Source organism: Erinaceus europaeus, chromosome 13 (assembly GCF_950295315.1).
Source record: "Erinaceus europaeus chromosome 13, mEriEur2.1, whole genome shotgun sequence".
NCBI lineage: Eukaryota > Metazoa > Chordata > Mammalia > Eulipotyphla > Erinaceidae > Erinaceus > Erinaceus europaeus.
Window position 1 is genome coordinate 10,759,719 of NC_080174.1, and position 23,033 is coordinate 10,782,751.

The 23,033-nt window shown below is 39.9% G+C and overlaps 1 protein-coding gene and 1 non-coding gene across 2 annotated transcripts in view; both read left to right on the top strand.

Moving 5' to 3' along the window:
- SYNE1 (spectrin repeat containing nuclear envelope protein 1) overlaps positions 1-23,033 on the top strand; it is a 606,430-nt gene that overhangs the window by 70,230 nt on the left and 513,167 nt on the right. Inside the window, exon 3 of the mRNA XM_060205315.1 lies at positions 14,400-14,461. Within this exon, the coding sequence (XP_060061298.1) occupies positions 14,400-14,461 (62 nt within the window). The remainder of the gene's footprint in view (positions 1-14,399; positions 14,462-23,033) is intronic.
- Positions 5,693-5,823, top strand: LOC132532573 (small nucleolar RNA SNORA19). Its single transcript, XR_009544511.1, has one exon. It is a non-coding gene; the product is annotated as a small nucleolar RNA SNORA19 (small nucleolar RNA).

Genomic DNA, 23,033 nt, shown 5'->3' on the forward strand with positions numbered 1-23,033 from the left:
TCATATAAACATGCAAAATATTATACTTTTATAACTGTCAAATTACATGCACTTCCTGTATCAAATTACATGTAACTTTACATTATTATAGGTAACAGTTCTGTTGTTTCCATGAAATAGTTTAGCTGAAGTTACATACTTGCTTAAATGTACCCTGAATTTTTTTTTCTTGGCCTCCAGGGTTATCAGTGGGGCTTGATTCCTGCACTACAAATCCATTGCTCCTGGAAGCCATTTTTTCCATTTTGTTGCCCTTGTTATTATTGTTATTGTTGGATAGAACAAAGAGAAATTGAGAGACAAAGGGAAGAGAGAGAGAGAGAGAAAGAGAGAGAAAGACCTGAAGGCCTGCTTCCCACTTGTGAGGTGACCCCCCCCCCCCGCCAGTGGGAAGCCAGGGCCTTGAACCGGGACCCTCATGCCAGTCCTTGCATTTTGGGCCATGTATATTTAATGTATATTTAACTCGCTGCACTACTACCTGGCTCCCAAATGTAGCGTGATTTAATATACTGTTATGTAGGGTGGAAAAAATGAACAAAGAATCTTTTTGACTTTCTCCAAATCATAATAGTTTCTTTTTAAATTGAACCTTTCTGTTTTTTTTCTCTCCCTCAAGTTTCTATCATGTCTCTTCTTTGCCTCACTTCCCACCTGTGTATCTAGGAAAGTCAAGTCTTGCTTTTTCCTTTTTTCTAAAAATTTTAATATGTTTATTTATTTATTGGATAGGGAAAGTCAGAAATAGAGAACAAAAGAGGAGATAGAGAGGAAGAGAGACAGAGACACCTGCAGCCCTGCTTCACCACTTGAAAAGCTTTCCCTTTGCAGGTGGGGACTGAGGTCTCAAATCTGGGTCCTTGTGCACTGTAACATGTGCACTTAACCAGGTGCACTGCCACCCAGCCCTCAAGTCTTGCTTATTTCCAGATGGCACAAACTCAGGTGATTTGAAATCAGTTGGTTTAAGAAAAAAGGGAGGAATATGTCTGTGGAAAACAGGAAACTCTTAAATTGTACCCCTAAATACTCCAATTAAGGCTTTTTTTCCCCTATAATGTTCTTAGTAGGAGGAAACACATTTGAGGCACAGATCCTGCCTGTCAGCTCTCTGTTTGCTACTTAATGTTAATTCCTGCCTGATGTTGTTGAAGATATGGCAGAGTGATACTGTCTGTGGGTGTGTAGTTACACGGGATAAAGGATATCTTAAAGGACAGAAGGCAAAACACAAGACAGTGATTGCTGGTGTTCTCTGGTTGGGGATGGAAAACCAACTTGGATTGGCTGAGTCCAGAAAATATGTGAAATAGTCTCAAGATGGCAGGAGGAATAAGATTTCAAGATGTTCTAGCAATCATCATGTAATTGTTTGTCTCGTCCCCTTTCCTTGCACACTCCCCTGCTGTCACATCACTTATCCAGTCCTCAGAATAGTAACCACATTGGGCCTGGGACATAGTGTTTGTTCCATAATAAAGGGAGTAGGCAGCATCTTATGATGTTATAGTTGGACTGATAACAAACGACAATGGAGAGAAAAGTGATGCCTTATAGACAGAGTTATAATTGATACAGCATGTAACAGAGGTTGCCTTTGCCTTGAGAGGAATCTGTTAGTATTCAACACTGGATCTTTGGGGTACAACATAAATACTGCCTTCAATTCTGGTGTCCTTAACCACTTAACCAGAAAGTTTTCCACTGAAGATTCACAGCTGAGTGCCTCTCCAATATGAGTCCTCTGCATGAGGGATCTGTGTCATTCATGTCATGCTCCTCCATCTTCAGGGCAATCTCTATCCCCTGAATAGTTAATGTCAAGGTACAAAGTCCCAGCCCCTGCCTCAACATAAAACATCTCTGGAAGATCACTCCAGTATCTGAGTCATAATCACATCTCAGTTCACTGTGTTTCTTTTTTAAATATTCATTTATTGATTGATTGATTTATTGGATAGAGACAGAAATCAAAAGGGAAGAGGGTGATAGAGAGGGAGTGAGACTTCTGAAACACTGCTTGTGAAGCTTTCCCCCTACAAGTGGGCATCTGAGATTTGAATGCAGGTTCTTGAGTACTGTAAAACTTAATGTTAAGGGGTTGGGTAATAGCACACCTGATTGAACACACATGTCACAATGAACAGATTCAGGTTCAAGTCTCTGGTCCCCACCTGCAAGGGGAAAGCTTTGCGAGTCATGGTGAAGCAGTGCTGCATGTGTCTCTCTGTCTCTCTCCCCCTCTATCACCCACTTTCCTCTTGATTTCTGGCTGTTTCTATCTAATTAATAAATAAAGATAATATAAAATTAAAACAATGTTAAAGCCAAGTGGCTGCATAGTGAAGGCATTTCAGGCTAATTTTCAATATCTTCTTTCCTTCTGCTGTGCTGGAAATGCCTCACAACAGGAAAAGATTTTGAAGCTTGGCAGCTTTCTTACAAAACCAGGAGACCAGCTACTTGTAACAATAGGGGCTGTATGTGGCGAGTGTCCAGCTCTGGCCGAGAGTCCTTCTTCTCAGATTGAAAGTAATGCAATTGCCCTCACTCCTTTATCATTTGCCTGCCTGTCATATTATCTCTCCCTCTCTCTCTCTCTCTCTTACAATTGAGCATTTTTATTGACTTTTACATGGTATCACTCAATATAGACCTCTTGTTCATTGCAAAGACAGAGGTCTTCAGTAAAATATTCATTTATTGCTAAATGCTTGGTGCTGTGGATTAGTTATTTCCTGGCTACACGAAGCACTAGATTATACTAAGACTGAACATTTAGCACAGGACGAAACAAAAGTGATAAAATAACAGGTGGAATAGTTTTACAGATGTTCAAATATCTCAATGTAGAAATAAAGTCAACTATGTTGAACTGGAAAACTGACAAGTGTTAGTACAGAAAGGCACTGAATGCCCAAACTGATGTTCCAATTTCTAAGAGAACTAGAATGTATCATTTATATTTATCAATTTATTTGCCTTTTACATCTATACCTGACTGGACTGTTTTTTTCTGTCTAGTAAAGTTGGAAAAAAACTAAGATGTAGAAGCAGCATTTCCTCCTAGCTTCTTCCTTAGCAAACTGTAGAGGTTGATCTTCCTTCCATATGAAAGTTGCTTCATGTGTCTGTGTATGTGTATGTATTTATTAATTTCTGTCAAGGTTTTCATCCCTGTATAATTCCACCAATCCTAGAAGTCAAAAGTCAGTCTTTCCTATCTCTCCTCTCCTCTCCTCTCCTCTCCTCTCCTCTCCTCTCCTCTCCTCTCCTCTCCTCTCCTCTCCTCTCCTCTCCTCTCCTCTCCTCTCCTCTCCTCTCCTCTCCTCTCCTCTCCTCTCCTCCCCTCCCCTTCCCTCCCCTCCCCTCCCCTCCCCTCCCCTCCCCTCCCCTCCCCTCCCATCTTCTCCTCTCTTCTCCTAACTCTCCTCAACTCTCCTCTCCTCTCCTCCCCTCCTTTTCTGTTCCCTTCACTCCTCTTCCCTTTTCTTTTCTATCTCTTTCTATCTCTCTCTTTAAATAAAGGATGAGAAATTGGGTGGGGTTATAGCATAATGGTTATACAAAGAGACTTTCATACCTGAGGCTCTCAAGTCTCAGGTTCAATCCCCCACACCACCATAAGCCAGAGCTGAGCAGTGCTCTGGTAAAAAACAAAAAAGGATGAGAGATAGAGAAGGAGAGAGAACTATAGAGGGGGAGAAAAAAGAGACACAACAGCACTGCTCCACTACTGTGCCTGTGTTTATTGGAGGCTGAACTCTGACTCTCACACATGGTAAAGTATGTGTTCTACCTCATGAACTACTGTCCAGTTCTCTCATGTTGCCTTCATTTTCATTACTGTGTGCTTTTAATGCACTCACATATTCCACATCACTGTTTCTACATTTCTTTGAATATATATATAAATAACTAGACTGTGAATAATTGTTTTTGATGTCTCTTACCCTCTGTTGGACTCTAAAGAGTAAGGCCCATCCTCTGAGATTGTATCTATAGATAGCCAGAGTAGGGCACTGGCTCTTGGAATGGCACAATGTCATTTATTATAGAAGTCAGTTAAATTCAAGTCAGTGCCATTCAAGTATAAATCAGACTTCCTAAGCTCTGGCCATCTGTACATAAATGTTCTAGAAGTCTCTTGCATTCTTTCTAGCTTCTCAATTTTTGGCATATTTCTTAACTTTTACCATCCTTCTAATCCCTCATTTGTGTCTTGGCTGAACCAAATGGTACAAGGTGAACTCAACCACATGTCCGACACTGGGTTCTCGATATCTCAGTTCTCAGCGGCATATCAGCTCTTGTCCACGTGACCACTCATTCTTCACTCTAGATGCTTTCCTCTCATAGTGATTTCAAGACAGGGCTCCAAGACAACTAAAATAGAAACTGCTAAAAGCTTCATTAGACCTGGAATCAGATGACATGAGATCATTTCTGCTGTGCTAGCAATCAAAGCAAGTACCAAACAAGATCAGATTCAAGGAGAGGGGAAATCAATTCTTCCCTGATGGGAAGAAGGACAAAGTCACATTGCAAAGGAAGGTGAATATTAAAACTGGAAGGTTTTATGACCATATCTTGAGATCTGCCCTTTGGCCACTATTATCTGTATTTATTCTATATGGAAAAATATATGTATCCCCTATACAGGCAACAAAATTTGATCCAAATATGACATCAGGCTCCAAGTTCAGTGTTAGATGATCTACTCATTCAGATAAGGTTCCTCTGGTGTTATTTCTCTTGATCTTGAGGCATGAAAACTTAAAAGAGGTATTACTGCTTCTTGTATAATCACCCAGTATGCAAAACTATGAGTCTGGGCAGGTCCATTGTGATACAGTCTAAAGTGACTCGGAAACGTAGCCTAGGAAACATAGATTGTTATTTCAACCCAAGGATGAAGAAGATACCTGGTCTTGTTTGTGACTGGAATCTTTTCAGTCTTCTTTGTAGCCTCAGAAATGTGTGACCTCAAAATCTCCTGGTTTTGACCTTTCTGTCCCGTTTGTGCAAGCTGGTGTATAGTAATTCTTCTTAATAAACAGGCTGGGTTTCTAAAAAAAAACCCTGCTTGGGATTCATTCTGGGCCTCCAAAATGCAAAGTCTAAATTAAACTTTGAACCACATATGAGGCCACTGTGAGCAATATTACTGAGACTTGTGTAACACACACACACACACACACACACACACACACACACACACACACACACACACACACTTTATCAGCCTGGATGGTGATGGTGACATGCCCATTAGAACTTATGTATTATAATGTGCAAGGATCTGAGTTCAAACCCCAGGCCCCCATCTGCAGGGTGAAAGAACAGTGAAGCAGGGCTGCAGGCGTTTCTTTTCCCCTCTCCTGTATCTCCCCGTTCTCTCAAGTTCTCTTGGTCTCTTGGATAGTATGCTGTTTTGACAAGTGCATGACAGCCTCCACCACACTGAATGAAGTTTTGATGTTGTAGTTTCTTCCTCTTTCTTCCAGGCTCTTTCTGGAAAAAAAATTTGACTTATGGGGCCAGTGAAATAAATGGTTTGGATAATGCATGTTTTGCCATGTGCACAACCGCAGTGTGAGCCCTTCCCACATTGATAGAAGCTTCTCTGCAGTAGCCTATTTCACTCTCTCCTTATCTCTGTGTCTCGAAAAGGAAGAAAAAAGCAGAGAAAGTGCACATTTCACTGGCCCGCTTTCTTCTGTTTGTGTGAGCAGTGTTATTTCTTCTGTGCTATACAAATAGATGAAGGTTTAATTAGCAGTGTAACTAAATAATCATGCTGCTAGTGTCCTTCAGACAGTTAAAAAAAAAAAGGGAAAGTAAAGAAAAGAAATGAAGGAAGGAAGAAAGAAAGAATTTGACTCAGAGTGGTGAAGCCCTGACTCAACCAGAAAAAAAAAAGTTGGTTTATCTAACTGAAAAGGTTAGGAGGTGCCATATTAAATATTTTTGGGTTTGTAATAGTAGTATCTGAACAAAATTCTTGACTTATTGTTATGCTGTAACTATTTTTAATAGCTGAGTAGTACCCCATTGTGTATATATACCACAACTTGCTCAACAGTTCATCTGTTGTTGGGCACCTGGGTTGCTTCTAGGTTTTAGCTACTGTGAATTGTGCTGCTATGAACATAGGTGTACAGAGATCTTTTGGGCTGGGTGTTACGGAGTCCTTAGGATATATTTCTAGGAGAGGAATTACTGGATCATATGGAAGGTCCATTTCTAGTCTTCTGAGAGTTCTACAGAATGCTCTCCACAGAGGTTGGACCAATTTACATTCCCACCAGCTGTACAGGATCATTCCTTTGACCCCACAACCTCTCTAGCATTTGTTGCTGCTCATCTAACTTTCACCACAAAGAGATAAGTACTTGAAGCATTAAGAGACCAACTTACATTTTCAAAAAGAAACACACAGAGTCAGCACACAGTAGATTCATGTCTATATGTTTATATACACACACACGTATATATATATATATATATATATATATATACTTGTCAACTAATGTCACGTATGGTCAATGACTATTTCTGTAAAATAGAATTTCCATAGGGCCAGGTGGTGGCACACCTGGCTGAGCGTAGGTTACAATGTATAAGGACCCCAGTTTGAGCCCTTGGCCCCCACCTGCAGGGGGAAGCTTCACAAGTGGTGAAGCAGGGCTGCAGCTGTCTCTCTCCCTCTCTGTCTTCCCTTTCCTCTCAATTTCTGGCTGTCTCTATCCAATAAAGATAATTAAAAAAAAAATAAAATAAATAGAATTTCCTTTATAGATTCATCAAATTTGTGAAAATATGTTAATGTTTTATAGTTTCAGTGTATAAGCAAAAGAAGAATTTGAATGAAATGAAATATTAATACATTATAAAGGCATTTAAAAAAATGAATTAACTAGTTTTTTGGTTCCTTCTGGTATCTATCAAAAATGCAGCTAATAGTTCATCAGCACTATGAGCATTCTTCAGGGAAGTCTTCTCAGATGCACAAGTCCAAGTTACTGTAGGCAACAGACTAAAGCATGCATCTAATGCACGTGACTCTCCACTCCCAGATAGCTTTTCCTACACTGTCCTTTCATCCTCTCTTAAGAGTGCTTTGGAGGTAAAGGAGACAGAATAGTGGCTATGAAAAGAGACTTTCATGCCTGTGGCTCCAGAGTCCCAGGTACAGTCCCCTGTACCCCTATAAGTCAGAGCTGAGCAGTGCTCTGGTTTCTCTATATATCTTTGTCTTTGCATCTCTTCCTTCTATCTCATTAAAATAAAAAATATATTTAAAATATTAAAACAGTGTTGCTTTGTGTCCTGCCCCTCTCCTTCCCCATTAAAGTCAGTGCCACCTGTGTTTGAGTTTTGTTGAGTCAGCATTGCACTGCTGCTAGTGGTTTCTGTTTCAGTTGAACTTTGGAAATCCCAAACCTGTTGACTGGGTTTTTCTGTCTGGTAAAGCTGGAAAAAAACTTAAGATGTAGAAGCAGCATTTCCCCCTAGCTTCTCCCTTAGCAAACTGTAGAGGTTGATCTTCCTTCCATATGAAAATTGCTTCATGTGTATATGTATGTATTTATTAATTTCTGTCAAGGTTTTCATCCCTGTATAATTCCTCCAATCCTAGAAGTCAAGTCAGTCTTTCCTATCCCTCTCCTATCCCTTCCCTTCCCTTCCCTTCCCTTCCCTTCCCTTCCCTTCCCTTCCCTTCCCTTCCCTTCCCTTCCCTTCCCTTCCCTTCCCTTCCCTTCCCTTCCCTCTCCTATCCCTCTCCTATCCCTCTCCTATCCCTTCCCTTCCCTTCCCTTCCCTTCCCTTCCCTTCCCTTCCCTTCCCTTCCCTTCCCTTCCCTTCCCTTCCCTTCCCTTCCCTTCCCTTCCCTTCCCTTCCCTCTCCTATCCCTTCCCTCTCCTATCCCTTCCCTTCCCTTCCCTTCCCTTCCCTTCCCTTCCCTTCCCTTCCCTTCCCTTCCCTTCCCTTCCCTTCCCTTCCCTTCCCTTCCCTTCCCTTCCCTTCCCTTCCCTTCCCTTCCCTTCCCTCTCCTATCCCTTCCCTCTCCTATCCCTTCCCTCTCCTATCCCTTCCCTTCCCTTCCCTTCCCTTCCCTTCCCTTCCCTTCCCTTCCCTTCCCTTCCCTTCCCTTCCCTTCCCTTCCCTTCCCTTCCCTTCCCTCCCCTCCCCTCCCCTCCCCTCCCCTCCCCTCCCCTCCCCTCCCCTCCCCTCTCTTCTCCTCTCCTTTTCCCGTCTCTCCTCTTCCCTTTTTTCTCTTCTCCTCTCTCTCTGGTTTCAGTAGCAGGTTTTGACTTACCTCTTTTTTTTGTGAGTGAGCCAGATGTTTTCTCAGCTACTCTGTCTCTTCTTATTTCTGCAGCTGCAGCAGCAGGGCTGGAGGTCCCCTCCTGCATAGCCTGGCCATCACTCCTGATTGTCACCTGGGTTTCTGTATTCTCCTCAAAATGTGTCTTTCCTCTAAAATGTTAGACCTTGTAGAGTGGTCACAGGGCGGAGCACCAAGAAAGTCACAGTGGGACCTCAAGGCCTATTAAGGTCATATAAGTCATAGGTCAAGGAAAGTCTCACGGTCAACCCAGACTCTAGGCTGGTGCGTTCCACTCTCACACTGATCAGAGGTGCAGCAAAGCCCCATGGGAATGGTGTCTTGCCCAAGATGGAGGGAATTGAGACAAACGCACATACATAAACACACTTTATTTTTCTAGTTGTTTTTATATTTCATAGAATTACAGGGTACTATACCACTCCCACTGTCTTAAGTTTTGTGTCCCACCTTCCTGTAGGACTATGTGAAAGCTTGGTCGAGCTTAGGGGAGCTCTCCCATCCTTGGATGGAGGTCTGGAAAGACACCCCACTTGTCCCGTATAGAGATGAGCTAAGAGGAAAAAAGTCTTCCATGACTCAGTTTCCCCTTGTTAGTCTCTCAAGCCCACAGAGAGCCTACAAGCCTCTCACACTTAGTTGCCCCTGCTAGCAGGCCAAATGGCTGCCTGCTTGAGGGTTCACTCAAAGTTCACTATAGTCATTCAAAGTTCACACATTCACTATAAGTTCACCTTTTGATCATATAGGAGAACACACTCTATCATACACCCTTGCCAGTGACTTGGCAGTGAGACCCCCACATCTATTTCCTTGCTTGCCTTTAATATCTATGATTTACATCAAACTTTCTCTCTCTGTGTTTCATCTCACCCTACTGGTTTAGCCACTATGTTTTTCTTAATACCTATGGACCATTAACATGCCTGCATCATAGAGACTAATTGTTCTGACCTTTTGGTATCTTATCAATTCTTGTCATTCCTATCCCTCCACACTATAGGGGCAAGCTGACTTTTAAGAAACCTGTAATTTCTGACATATGTGAGAAATGTCCTTTGTTTCTGTTTTCTATAAAGCCTTGTGTTTTACCCTAAACAAACAGAGGCTCATACTAGGATCTGTCCTGGCGTTTCCTTTCTTTGTACGTGGTCTCTTGAACCAGTAGCAGGAAGGCCAGAGGCTTACCAATCCTGGTTGGAGGCACTCCACGTGAGTGCCAGCACCTTCCCAAATCCCAGAGATAATCACTGTGTTATCACAGTTCTTAGAAACAGTTTGCTTGTTGCTGTTTTTTATTCCTTGCAAGTTCATGTGTATCAGTTCTCTAGATTCCACATGAGTGAAACCATCCACTAGTTGTCTTTCTCGTCTTATTTTTTTAAGCATCATTACTTTCATTTCCATCCATTTCACACACTAGAAGTATAATTTTATTGGTTTCTTTATTATTTTTTTTCCAAAAAAATTCTCTACGGTAACTTCACTTGCATAGGAAAGATCATGTTTTCTTGACTTTTCTGGGAATATGTATTTTTTCTCATCAAATTTATCAGTAAGATAAATCCATTATTTTAGCTGATGTTACACTGAATTTTTTAAATGGCTTTAAAATTTGTTTCTATGCTGTAAAATATTAATTTTTGTAAAGTATGTTTGAGAAATTTGTACTGCTACACTGAAATCAATTTTATGTTTGATTAATATGATAGGAACTCAACCCAACCAGTATAAAACCCTAAATAAACCCTGACCACATTATCATTTTTTAAAAAATGAAGGAATCTATCTGCATCAAAATTGATATAAAAAAAAAACATTTGTTGATACAGTTTGGAATAGTGCTAGTTGAAATGCAATATGGAATTAACTTGTAATTAACATTCTTCATTTTCAAGTAATTTAAATACATGACATGCTTTAGCTTATCTTGTAGGTAAAGCACTTGATGATATGCAAATAAAATCAAATAATGAATCACATCTGTTGAAAATTATATGACGACCTAATATTTTTGTCAGAGATAGAAATTTCCCTTTTTTTTGTATGTATGATGTATGTATGTATTGTATTGTATTGCATAAGACAGATAAAAATTGAGAAGGGTTGTTTTTAACCTCTAGCTCTTCCTTAGCAAATTTAGCAGTTCACTTTTTTTTTTTTTAATTTTTTATTTAAGAAAGGATTAGTGAACAAAAGCATAAGGTAGGAGGGGTACAACTCCACACAATTCCCACCACCCAATCCCCATAACCCACCCCCTCCCATGGTAGCTTTCCCATTCTCCATCCCTCTGGGAGCATGGACCCAGGGTTGTTGAGGGTTGCAGAAGGTAGAAGGTCTGGCTTCTGTAATTGCTTCCCCGCTGAACATGGACGTTGACTGGTTGGTCCATACTCCCAGTCTGCCTCTCTCTTTCCCTAGTAAGGTGTGTCTCTGGGGAAGCTGAGCTCCAGGACACATTGGTGGGGTCTTCAATCCAGGGAAGCCTAGCCAGCATCCTGGTGGCATCTGGAACCTGGTGATTGAAAAGAGAGTTAACATACAAAGCCAAACAAATTGTTGAGCAATCATGGACCCAAAGCTTGGAATAGTGGAGAGGAAGTGTTAGGGAGGTACTCACTGCAAACTCTAGTGTAATCCTGCTTTCAGGTATATATTTTGCAGTAGTTTATGGATACGTGTGCACATGAGCTCTCTCTCACAGAAACTGGTGTATATCTAGGTTATGGGACTTTGTTAGAAAATGAACTACCTGAGATGAAATTAGAGTGTACTATTAAAGGAAAGGTCTCACCCGAGTAATGAAGCTGAAGGGTTGTCATTCCACACGTGAAGTCTCTGGATACAGTCTGAGGTGAAGCATGTTGAGATGGCAATCGTTGCTTTGGTTAGGTTGTGATCGGAACAGTTCACTTTTTATTAAACATTTCTGCGTAGTGATAAATAAAACAGTGATAGATAAGTTCAACTTATTAATAGTTTCTACCATCTAATCTAGAACTGAGATTCTAATGGTGGAAATGATAACATGTTCAGAAGATGATGGAATCTATTAATGCAATATACAAATTAACTGTAATCCATATGAAACCTCAGTGGAATTCTTCACAAAAAAAATGGAAGAAAAGATGATGACATATATTTGGAACTATAGAAGACCTTAAATAGCCAAGCTACACTCCTGACGAAAAAATAAGCACAAATGGAAGCATTATAATTTCTGCCTTTAAACTATACTGCAAAATAATAATGATCAAAAGAGTAAGGAATTGAATTTAAAAAAGACACAAAGATCGGGAGTCAGGCGGTAGCGCAGTGGGTTAAGCGCACATTGCTCAAAGTACAAGGACTGGGGTAAGGATCCTGGTTCGAGCCCCCATCTCCCCACCTGCAGGGGAGTCGCTTCACAGGCGGTGAAGCAGGTCTGCAGGTGTCTATCTTTCTCTCCCCCTCTGTCTTCCCCTCCTCTCTCCATTTCTCTCTGTCCTATTCAGCAACAACAACATCAATAACAATAACAATAGCCACAACAATGATAAAACAACAAGGGGGAAAAAAGATAAAAAAGAAAAAGGGGGTCGGGAGGTGGCGCAGTAGGTTAAGCGCATGTGGCACAAAGCGCAGGGACCAGCGTAAGGATACAGGGGAGTCGCTTCACAGGCGGTGAAGCAGGTCTGCAGGTGTCTGTCTTTCTCTCCCCCTCTCTGTCTTCCCCTCCCCTCTCCATTTCTCTCTGTCCTATCCAACAACGAACAACATCAACAATGGCAATAATAATAACCACAATGAGGCTACAACAACAAGGGCAACAAAAGGGGGGAAAAATGGTCTCCAGGAGCTGTGGATTCATGGTGCAGGCACCGAGCCCAGCAATAACCCTGGAGGAAAAAAATGAAAGAAAGAAAGAAAGAAATATTTAAAAAATTAAAAAAAAAAACACACAAAGATCTATGGAACAGGTTTGTAGTACTGGATATAAAAATTTGTCTATAAAATACAGACAAATTTTTTACAGTGAAGCCAAGAATATATAATACGGCAAGAAAAACTCTTCAATAAATGATATTGGGGGGAAAAGAACAGCTACATGAAAAAGAATGAAATTATATTACTGTCTAACATTAATTCAAATGAAATAAGTACTTGATAGAGGACCTGCAGTCATAAATATATAGAAGAAATTTCAGGTGATATGTTCATAGACATTGACCTCTGAGATGCCTGGGGACTTAACTCCACCAGCAAAAGGAAGAACAGAGGAAAGTGGGATTACATCAAAGTAGAAAGCCAAAAATTAGAGGCCAAAGAAACTTGCATCAAAACGAAGAGCTGCTCCATTGAATGGAAGAGGACAATTTGCACATCGTATGTCTGATGTGAACTCAATATCCACAATCTGTAAAGAAACTGTTAAATTCAACAGAAACAATCAAACAAAAACATGGGAGACATGGACAGATAATCTAAGTAGATATTTCTCCATAAAAGACAGACAGATGGAACTGGGCACATAAAAATAGGTTCTTTGTCTCTTCTTATTGGGGAGGTGCACATTTATCTGGATGTGAGATGTGGCATCACACCTTTGACACTGGCTATTTTTATGGAGCTCATTAAGCTTTATTTTATAAAATAAGCCAATGATTGCGAACGCTTTGTAAAAATTGGAGGTTGATTGCTGAAGCTAGATTTCAATGCAAATGAGTAAACATTCAATTTTAATATAGCACTTACAGTTCATATATCTTTTTTAATTACGAGGTTAATGGTTTACATTAAAGTTATTGGCACATGGGTTCAGTTTCCCATCTCTCCATGAAAGATGTCTGCAAAACATTCTCACCCCTAGTCTGGGTCCTTTTCCATCATTACGTACCAGATGTGAAAGCCCCTTGTGAAGATATGACTGAGATACCTAGCTTCTCGCTCCCTCTAGAGGCTGTCCTGTTCTCCTAGTGGCCCTCAGTGCCCTGCCAGGTGACCTCCTGTAAGTCGGTTCATAATCTGCTTCTTCTTCTAGCGTTTGCCTCAGCTAGGAAGGATCGTCAGTTTTCCCAATGAATGGGTACTCACGGGATGCACCACGGGAAGGTCAATCCAATGCATCCCATAATCTGCTCATTTGCTTCTTCACAGAAATCAAGAGATGCACCTTCCATAAAGCATCATGGGGTGTGCCACCCCATCAATTTCACCATATTCTCTTGCTCCTAGCAAGACACAGGTTATACCTGCAGTCTGCCTGCACACAATTGTGGGCTCCAGGAGCTGGGAGTTTTGGAGTTAGCCCTGATGTGTGGGGGTCTACAACCCCCACCTGGGGTGTCCATATAATGCCTCGGGATGTACAGAAAATTCTATCTCGTTGCATTACTGCATAACCGTTTGATATCCATATGGTCTTGCCAGTCTCCACTTCCAGCTATTTCATGAGAAATACCTTAAGGTTTTCCTCTCTCTGAGTCCTTTGTAACTTATATAGACCTTGGCACCTCGTTGGTCTCTAAACACCTTTCTCTTTTAAATAAAAATCAGTTTTATTGAAGTATAATCATTTTAAAAGGTTCTCTTTTTACTTTTTACTTATTATTATTATTATTTTTGTAAAGGTACAGAGAGTAATTGAGTGGGGAAGGGTGAGAAAGGGAAAGAGAAACACCTGTAGCACTGTTTCAGTGTTTGCGATGCTTCCCCCTCTGCAGGTGGGAGCCAGGGGTTTAAACTCTGTTCCTTGTACTCTGTAATATATGTGCTCAACCAGGTGTCCCTGAAGTATGATCCTGAAGTATGGTCACCCAGTCCCTGAAGTATGATCATTTTGGTGAACTGTTCAGATATAAGGGAAGCCAAATATATGTGTGGGCTATTAATATATCATAGTGGCAGTCTTCAAGACAAAAACTAGGTGGTCCGGGAGGTGGTGCAGTGGATAAAGCATTGGAGAAATACACATTGTGCTGACTTCTAGAACTATATAAATGAATTTTTCATGATACAATATCAAGACCTGAATTAGCTAACCAAATATTTTCCTTTCTTCTAGATGAGCAAGAAATAGTACAGAAACGTACCTTCACAAAATGGATCAATTCTCATCTGGCCAAGGTAAAAGAGACTAACCATAGTCCTATGCTCTACTCAGTCTGAGTTAATAAATCAGTAACTTTTTGCAGTATAAAAAAATTCAGCTGTCACTGTTAGCACTCTGACTAATAACCTGCTATTGGTTTAATTACCACCTTAGTGTGCCATTTGCTTACTATTGCTTCTGGAAAGAAATGAACTGACAGCTGGGGTCAAGAGCTGTTTGTGTCACTTTCATGAATCTTTGGAAAATATTTCATATAGTTAATTCCTCTGCACTAATGTTTGTGTCATGTCAAAAGGGCTGGAGTTCGACCTGGATTTCTGTTTATATGTTCATTTTTCTCTGGAACAGAAAGAAATGACCAATAGTCTTTCAAGTTAGTCATTTTTTTTTCTTTCTGGAGAGGTTTTGACAATGTCTGGGATCTCTTTTCAGATGATCTGTTAGAAGACTGTGGTGGCAGGCCATGAAAGCAATGAACCATGGCTGACATTATCCACAAAAATTAGACTTTTTTGGGTACTAAGACTATCTATTCATACAGTGTAATCACTTTGAACATAAAATGCTAATATAAGCCAACATTCAATAAGATTCATTGCCAAAAAATTCTTTTCTTTCTTTAATTTTCTTTATTGGGGAATTAATGTTTTACATTCAACCATAAATACAATAGTTTGTACATGCATAACATTTCTCAGTAAAATTATTTTCATAAAGCTGAGAAATTTTACACATGTACCAGCAGTGTTTATAGTATCTACTATAAACCACTAGCCCCCTACCCCAATGAAAATCTGATTAAAAGCATCACATTTGGAAACATACATATAAATAGTAGGATCATTGGCTGGACAAAAACCCTTTAGCTAGGATTTAAATGTACCTATAACAGAGAAAAAATATAAGCTCCAGGGGTAGTCTTCATAAGCTTCTTTTATATCTCAGAGCATGGTGATATATCACCCCCATTGAACAAATTCACTGCCAATATGTGTCTCTACAGGTCTTTGTAAACAGGAAAAAAGAAAGACCCTTTCCCAGACTATGAAATTCTTACTACCCAGCAGACAGGAGAGTGAAAAATGGGAATAAGAGATGGGGAGAAAAACGGAAGGATTATACAAAAGATTTTCATGCCTGAGACTTTAATTCCCAGGTTTGATCCCTAGAACCAGCATAAGTCAGGGCTGAGCTGAGTAGTACTCTTAGTAATTTCATTCTATATAGTCATTGTTTTGATAGAGACAGTGAGAAACTGAGAGGGAAGAGGTGGTTGGGGAGAGAGAAAGAGAGGCACCTGCAGCACTGTTTCATTGCACTTAAGTTTTCCCCACTCCAGGTAAGGACCAAGAGGCTTGAATCTGAGTCTTCACTCATTGTAATGTGTGCTCCACAGCCCAGCCTTACAGTGCTCGTGTTAAAAAAAAAAAAAGTGTATCGTCTATTCTTAGTGAAGTATACAGAGGTAAAAGACAACCAGCAGCTGATTTGGTTCATATGGAGAATGTAGAGAATTGAAACACGTGAACGTGGAGAGGGGGGAAAAAGATAGCTAAGCTGCAAACTATTTCTGAGAGTCTAGGTAGAGTGCAAGCTGGGATGTCTTCTCTTATAATCTCTTCCCAATAGTCACTTGATGAAAATGGAGTTCTCTTGCCCACTGCTTCCACCCAGAATCTGTCAAAGGGTGGTGAATGCCTTTGGGGCCATCTTTCTTGAATGACTTTCGGGTCACCTTTCCTCACTTCATCGGCAGAAGTCCAACAGGTCTTAAATCATTTCCTACTGTTTCATATCTCACCTCTCCAATGACTCTGGAAAGTGTCTAATGCTTCTATTAATTCTTGAATTTTTTACAATAAATTTCAACTCCTGAACCATGGGGGGGGTATACTTCACAAGCAGTGAAGCAGGTCTGTAGGTGTCTATCTGTCTCCCTCTCTCTATCTCCCTTTCCACTCTCAATTTCTCTCTGACCTATCTAATAAAAAATAGAAGGAAAGAACAAAAGGGAAAAGCGGCTGCTGGGAAGTGGTGGGTTTATAGTGCCCAAATGATAATTTAAAAAACTTGGTAGCAATTAAAAAAAATCAGTAATAATACAATGTTGGTAAAAATATCTTCTTTCCCTATCTTGTTAAAGTAGTAAAATTATGCTAAGAAAATCAGATGCTAATCTTTGGCATTGTGCTAAATCCTCAGCACAGGTGATTTTTTTATGGCATATACCTTTATATATTTACAATTCCAGATCGATCTTTCTCATCTCCTTCCTATCTCACTTGCTTCCTGTGCCATATCTGTGTCTCCCATCCCATCTCTTCTGCCATTGTAAGTCTACCTTTAGCCCGACACCCTGTCTTCCTGTCTTAAGCTCCCACTCCCATATTTACTGTTATTTCCATCTCTGTTTTTACCTCCAATGTATCTTGTGCCAGGGAATTTTGATTTAGACCTAAGTCTAAAGTCGATGTGTTTTTCCTACTTGACACATTTTTGTATGATTGACATCTGTTTGAGCGACCCAGAACATTATCACCTGCTCTGTGACATCCCTAATATGACAAACTTTTGTTTCTCTCCCCTGTAGGTATGAGCTGTTTTGTTTTCCTGGGTCATTCCTGAAAATAAAAAAAAAAAAAAAATGCAAGCAAAGGGAACTGTCATGTGTACTTATCATCCTGAGTTTCTTTATACCAACATTGTGGCATCTTGCTAAAACCACACTTTCCTCAGAGAATATTTCCATTTTCTAACTCACTTACCTTTGAAAAATATGTTTTTTAACTTTTTATTTATAAAAAGGAAACATTGACAAAAGCATAGGATGAGAGGGGTACAACTTCGCACAATTCCCACCACCAGACCTCCGTATACCAACCCCTCCCCTGATAGCTTTCCTATTCTTTGACCCTCTGGGAGTATGGACCCAAGATGCAGAAGGTTGAAGCTCTGGCTTCTGTAATTGCAAAAATATATTTTTTAAGAATTTATTTATTTATTCATGAGAAAGATAGGAGGAGAGAGAGAAAGAACCAGGCATCACTCTGGTACATGTGCTGTTGGGGATTGAACTCAGGACCTCATTGCTTGAAAGTCCAATGCTTTAATCACTTTGCCACCTCCCAGACCACTGAAAAATATTCTGAACATAAAAATCAAACCCCAGTACTCTGCCTTGGCAGTGTAGAGTTTTAGGATAGCTATGGCATTGATTTATATCTACCTGTGTGTCAAAACAGAACATGTATTCTCTACTCACCCCTCTCTATCTCTCTCTATCTCTATCTCCCTTTGTACCATCTCTATTTGACTTTCCATTTCCAGTTCTCTCACTTTCTCATTTTATGCCCTTGTCCCTGTTCCTGTGCCATCTCTGTCTCTCCTATCTCATCTCTTCTCCACTATAAGTCTATCTCTACCCCCACCCCTTTCTACCCATGTCTCAATATCCCATTTCCATCTATTTTTATTAGTGATTTAATGTTGATTTACAAAATTATAAGATAATGGGGGCATAATTCCAGGAAGTTCCCACCACCAGAGTTGTGTGTTCCCACCTCCCCACTAGAGACTGCATTAGTTCTCCCAAATTCACCAATGTGGAAAGATTCTATATCTATCAACCTGTCTGTCTGTCTGTCTATCTATCTATCTATCTGTCTATTTATCTATCTACCTACCTACCTGTCTACCTATTCATATCCATGTATATGCTTCCTCCCATTTTTTCTTTTTTTTTATATGTTATTTTTTTCTTCTTTTTTCTTTTCTTTTTTTTCCCCATTTTTTCAACAGGCTTACCTTCACTTCCTTTCTAAGTCACCCGTATAACTATTACTATTTCCAGGAGTCTTTCATTTTCTCCTTTTCTTTAGATTAATAGAAAAATCCCACTTCCATCTTTATTCCCACTTCCATTTCTATTTTAATCTCTAGCCTATCTGTATAAAATCACACACACACACACACACCCTACACATTACATTACAACCTAGCCTTCACAGTCTTACTGGAGTTAAATTTACTCCCAAATTAAAATGGAAACACATTCCTCTCTCTTAACTGAAGTACAATGTTTCCTCTTATTGATGATTTCATTTTCTGAGCTTCCAGTTACCCAAGGTCAACCATAGCAAAAAAAAAAAAAAAAAAAAAAAGAGGTTTAGTAATGTATGTTTTGTGAGGGAACACATTCGCATGTCTCTCACTCTAGTATATTGTTATAATCATTATATTTTATTATTAGTCATTATCATTAATCTCTTACCATGTGTAACAAATAAATTAAATTTTACCCTAGGTATGTGTGCATAGGAAAATCAGAATTCTATAGTGGCTCCTCACTACAGCAGTGCATTTCTTAAAAATGTAAAGAAAAATAGGGCTTTTATATCAAATGAAAAATGTAATGACTTATTGTTTTGAAGTATCTGTTTTCTCAAAAGTTTGGTTACTTTGCCATTCTCAAGGTAGTCTTAGTAGTAGCTTGTGGCAGTTTTAAGATCTGGACTGATGACTTATGAAGAAAAATAATTGGTCCCTTTGTTCTAAAGTCATTCAATCACTGGTGCTATGGGAGTTGTTCAGAAGATGCCTCATAGACAAGAATTTTCTCTTTTGAAGACTAAAATGTATTTACTTCTAATTAAATAATCTCTTTTACTGATGGCATTCCATTCTAGTGTAACACTCTTTATAAATATTTTGACAGTAGTGGGAAGACAGAGTGCAAATAGGAGATCAGTCTGTTTTTAAAATAGAGACTTTCCCTGAAGGAAAATCTTAGAATAAGGAAGACAGTCAAGAAATATCTGGTATGTGTTTAGCCATTTTCAATAGACAGATGTAGACTGCAAAGACCTGGGGGTGTGTCAGTTGATTTTGATGATACTTGTTTGCTTTGTTTTCAATTTGAAGTCTTAGTACTTCTGACATTACACAAAATGTCACAAAGCACAAATTGTCGATGCAAGGCAAGGTAACACTAACAAAGTTTAGTGAGACCTTTAAAATTATTTATTGGGGATTGATGGTTTACAGTCAATAATAAAATGCAGTAGGTTGTACATGTGTAACATTTCTCGGTTTTCCACATAATTCAGCACACTTTAAGTCTTTCTCTGCCACCCTCCCCCACCTCAGAGACTTTCACTTTGATGCAATACACCAAAGTGAGTCCAAGTTATGCTTTGTGTTTTCTTTTTTCTAACTCATTAAAAAAAATTATTTATTTTCCCTTTTGTTGCCTTTGTTGTTTTTTATTGTTGTTGTGGTTATTGTTGTTGTTATTATTGATGTCGTCATTGTAGGAGAGGACAGAGAAATGGAGAGAGGAGGGGAAGAAAAAGAGGGAGAGAGAGAGAGATAGTCACTTGCAGACCTGCTTCACCGCCTGTGAAGTGACTTCCCTGCAGGTGGGGAGCCAGGGGCTCAAACCGGGATCCGACACCGGTCCTTGCGCTTTGCGCCACCTGTGCTTAACCCGCTGAGCTACCACGTGATTCCTTGCTTTGTATATTCTTATATTAACTTCTTTTTAATTAGTGATTTAATAATGATCAATAAGACTGTGGAATAAGAGGGGTACAATTCCATACAATTCCCACCACCAGAGTTCCATATCCCCTCCCCTCCACTGGAAGCTTCCCTATTCTTTATCCTGCTGGGAGATGAACCATAGATCTTTATAGGGCGCAGAAGGTCATAGTTCTGGCTTCTGTAATTGCTTCTCTGCTGGACATGGGCATTGGCAGGCCATTCCATACCCCCAGCCCAGCTCTATTTTTCCCTAGTGGGACAGGGCTCTGGGGAGGTGGGATTCCAGGATACATTAGTAAGGTCATCTGCTTGCAGGACATTTTTATATTATTTGCCTGATCCTTCCTTCCTTTCAAGAAAAAGACTTCATATTCACATATAGATCCTCTTAGTTTATCCTTTTCCAAGAAGTAATCTGCATCTTTGTCTTATGTTCTCCGTCAGTGAACGATAGACTGTTAATTTTTTAAATTGCTCCAGTATTCATTTGGTGTGCTGTAGTTTCACAGTTAGATACAGATCCAGTTCAGAGTTGCTATTGCTAGTGGCTAAAGATGTTTTAAAATTACAAGGCTCTTGTTTATTTTACTCTTGCCATATATGAATCACTGTGACTCAGCAAATTTATCTTTTTTTTTTTATTTAAGAAAGGATAAATTAACAAAACCATAGGGTAGGAGGGGTACAATTCCACACAATTCCCACCACCCAATCTCCATATCCCACCCTCTCCCCTGATAGCTTTCCCATTCTCCATCCCTCTGGGAGCATGGACCCAGGGTCATTGTGGGTTGCAGAAGGTGGAAGGTCTGGCTTCTGTAATTGCTTCCCCACTGAACATGGACGTTGACTGGTCGGTCCATACTCCCAGTCTGCCTCTCTCTTTCCCTAGTAGGGTGGGTCTCTGGGGAAGCTGAGCTCCAGGACACATTGGTGGGGTCTTCAATCTAGGGAAGCCTGGCCGGCATCCTGATGGCATCTGGAACCTGGTGATTGAAAAGAGAGTTAACATACGAAGCCAAACAAATTGTTGAGCAATCATGGACCCAAAGCTTGGAATAGTGGAGAGGAAGTGTTAGGGAGGTACTCACTGCAAACTCTAGTGTACTTCTGCTTTCAGGTATATATTTTGCAGTAGTTTATAGATATGTGTGAAGATATGCTCTCTCTCACAGAAACTGGTGTATATCTAGGTTTTGGGACTTTGTTAGAAAGTGAACCACCTGAGATGAAATTAGAGTATACTATGAAAGGAAAGGTCTCACCCGAGTAATGAAGCTGAAGGGTTATCATTCCACACGGGAAGTCTCTGGACACAGTCTGAAGTGAAGCATGTTGAGGTGGCAATCGTTGCATTGGTTAGGTTGTGATCGGCGGATGCAATATTATTTGATATGGATTGGGAGAGGCATATGGAAAAGTGGGCCCTATCCAAGGGTTCCAGGACTGGGGGAAGTAGGGGCTCTATAGTGGAGATGTGAGGTTCCTGCTGTCTTAGGGTTCAAAAAGACAATCGATAGTTAATGTTATCATCACATTAATTGGTAATTGGGTTAACTTTGAAAAGTCCTTTTGTTAGGGTTTGCTGTACAGTACCCAGGTGGGAGGGATGGGTCACAGTCTTTTGGTGGTGGGAATGGTGTTTATGTACACTCCTAGCAAAATATAGACATATAAATCACTAGTTAATTAATTTGAGAGGGGGAAAATCAATTGTATGTCTCAAAGTTTTTCAAAACACAAACTGAATCTTTTTAATATATAGGCTGTGTATTTGATATGCGGACTCTCTCAAAAGCCTAGACCAAGTAGATCAGAAGCATCCAATAGCACAGCTATATACAAGATACTGGGTACTGTACAGCAAATTTATCTTTTATTTGCTCATAACAGCAAAAATTATATAGCCATTGTTTTTACCACTTTATAGAGGATGAACTTGAAATTCAGAGAGTATTAATAAACTCAAGATCACATTAGAAAGTAGGTGAAAATCCAGTGTTTTAGTTACAGGACTCCTAAGCTATGGCACTAGTCTTCAGTTACGTTTTCATGATTCATTTAATTCTTCATGCAGCAGGGGTTGGGTAGTAGCACAGTGGTTTAATGCACATGGCTCGAAGGGCAAGGATCACCATAAGGATCTGGGGTTGATCCCCCAGCTCCCCACCTGCAGGGAAGTAGCTTCACAAATGGTGAAGCAGGTCTGCAGGTGTCTATCTTTCTCTCCCCCTCTCTGTTTCCCCTCCTCTCTCGATTTCTCTCTCTCCTGTCCAGCAACAACAACAGCAATTACAACAACAATAATAATGATAACAAGGGCAACAAAATGGGAAGAGTTGGCCTCCAGGAGCAGTGTATTTGTAGGACAAGCACCAAGTCCTAGCAATAACCCTGGAGGTGAAAAAATAAAAAAATATTCATTCAGCAAGCAGTCATCAAGTTCCTGCTGTGTGGTAGGAATTTTGTATACAGTGGTGATCAAAAATAGACATAGTCCATTGTCCTTTTTTTTTTTTTGAAGAATGGCTAGTCTGGCAACAGAGAGACAGTGAAATGTGTGTTGTAATTTCCTGAAGTAGAAATACGAGAATATTAGTGACTATATGGCAGGTAAAGCGAAGCACACAGGTAACCCAAGAAAGGAGTCAGAATAAAATTTTAGAGCAAGAAACATGCAAATGAGAGTTTGAGAAATCTCTTAGCATTGGGTAACTGAAATATATATATTTTTTCCAAACCTGATATGTAAACTATCTCTATAGTCTCCTATTTTAACACCAAGTGATATTCATGTACTACCTTCTAAGGAACATTTTATTTTTATTTTTACTTGTCCATGCTAATAATGAATGTGACATCTCTTCATTGTCAAAAAATATTACCCTGGTGACAGCTTTGTTCTTCAGTTATTTATTTTTTTTCAATAGTGCTAAAATGTAACCTAGAATTTCACTCCCACCAGTTTCCTTGTACATAGTTTGGTGGGATTATGAACAGATAACAGGAGAAAATAATAAAAAATCTATACAGTAATCCAGAAAT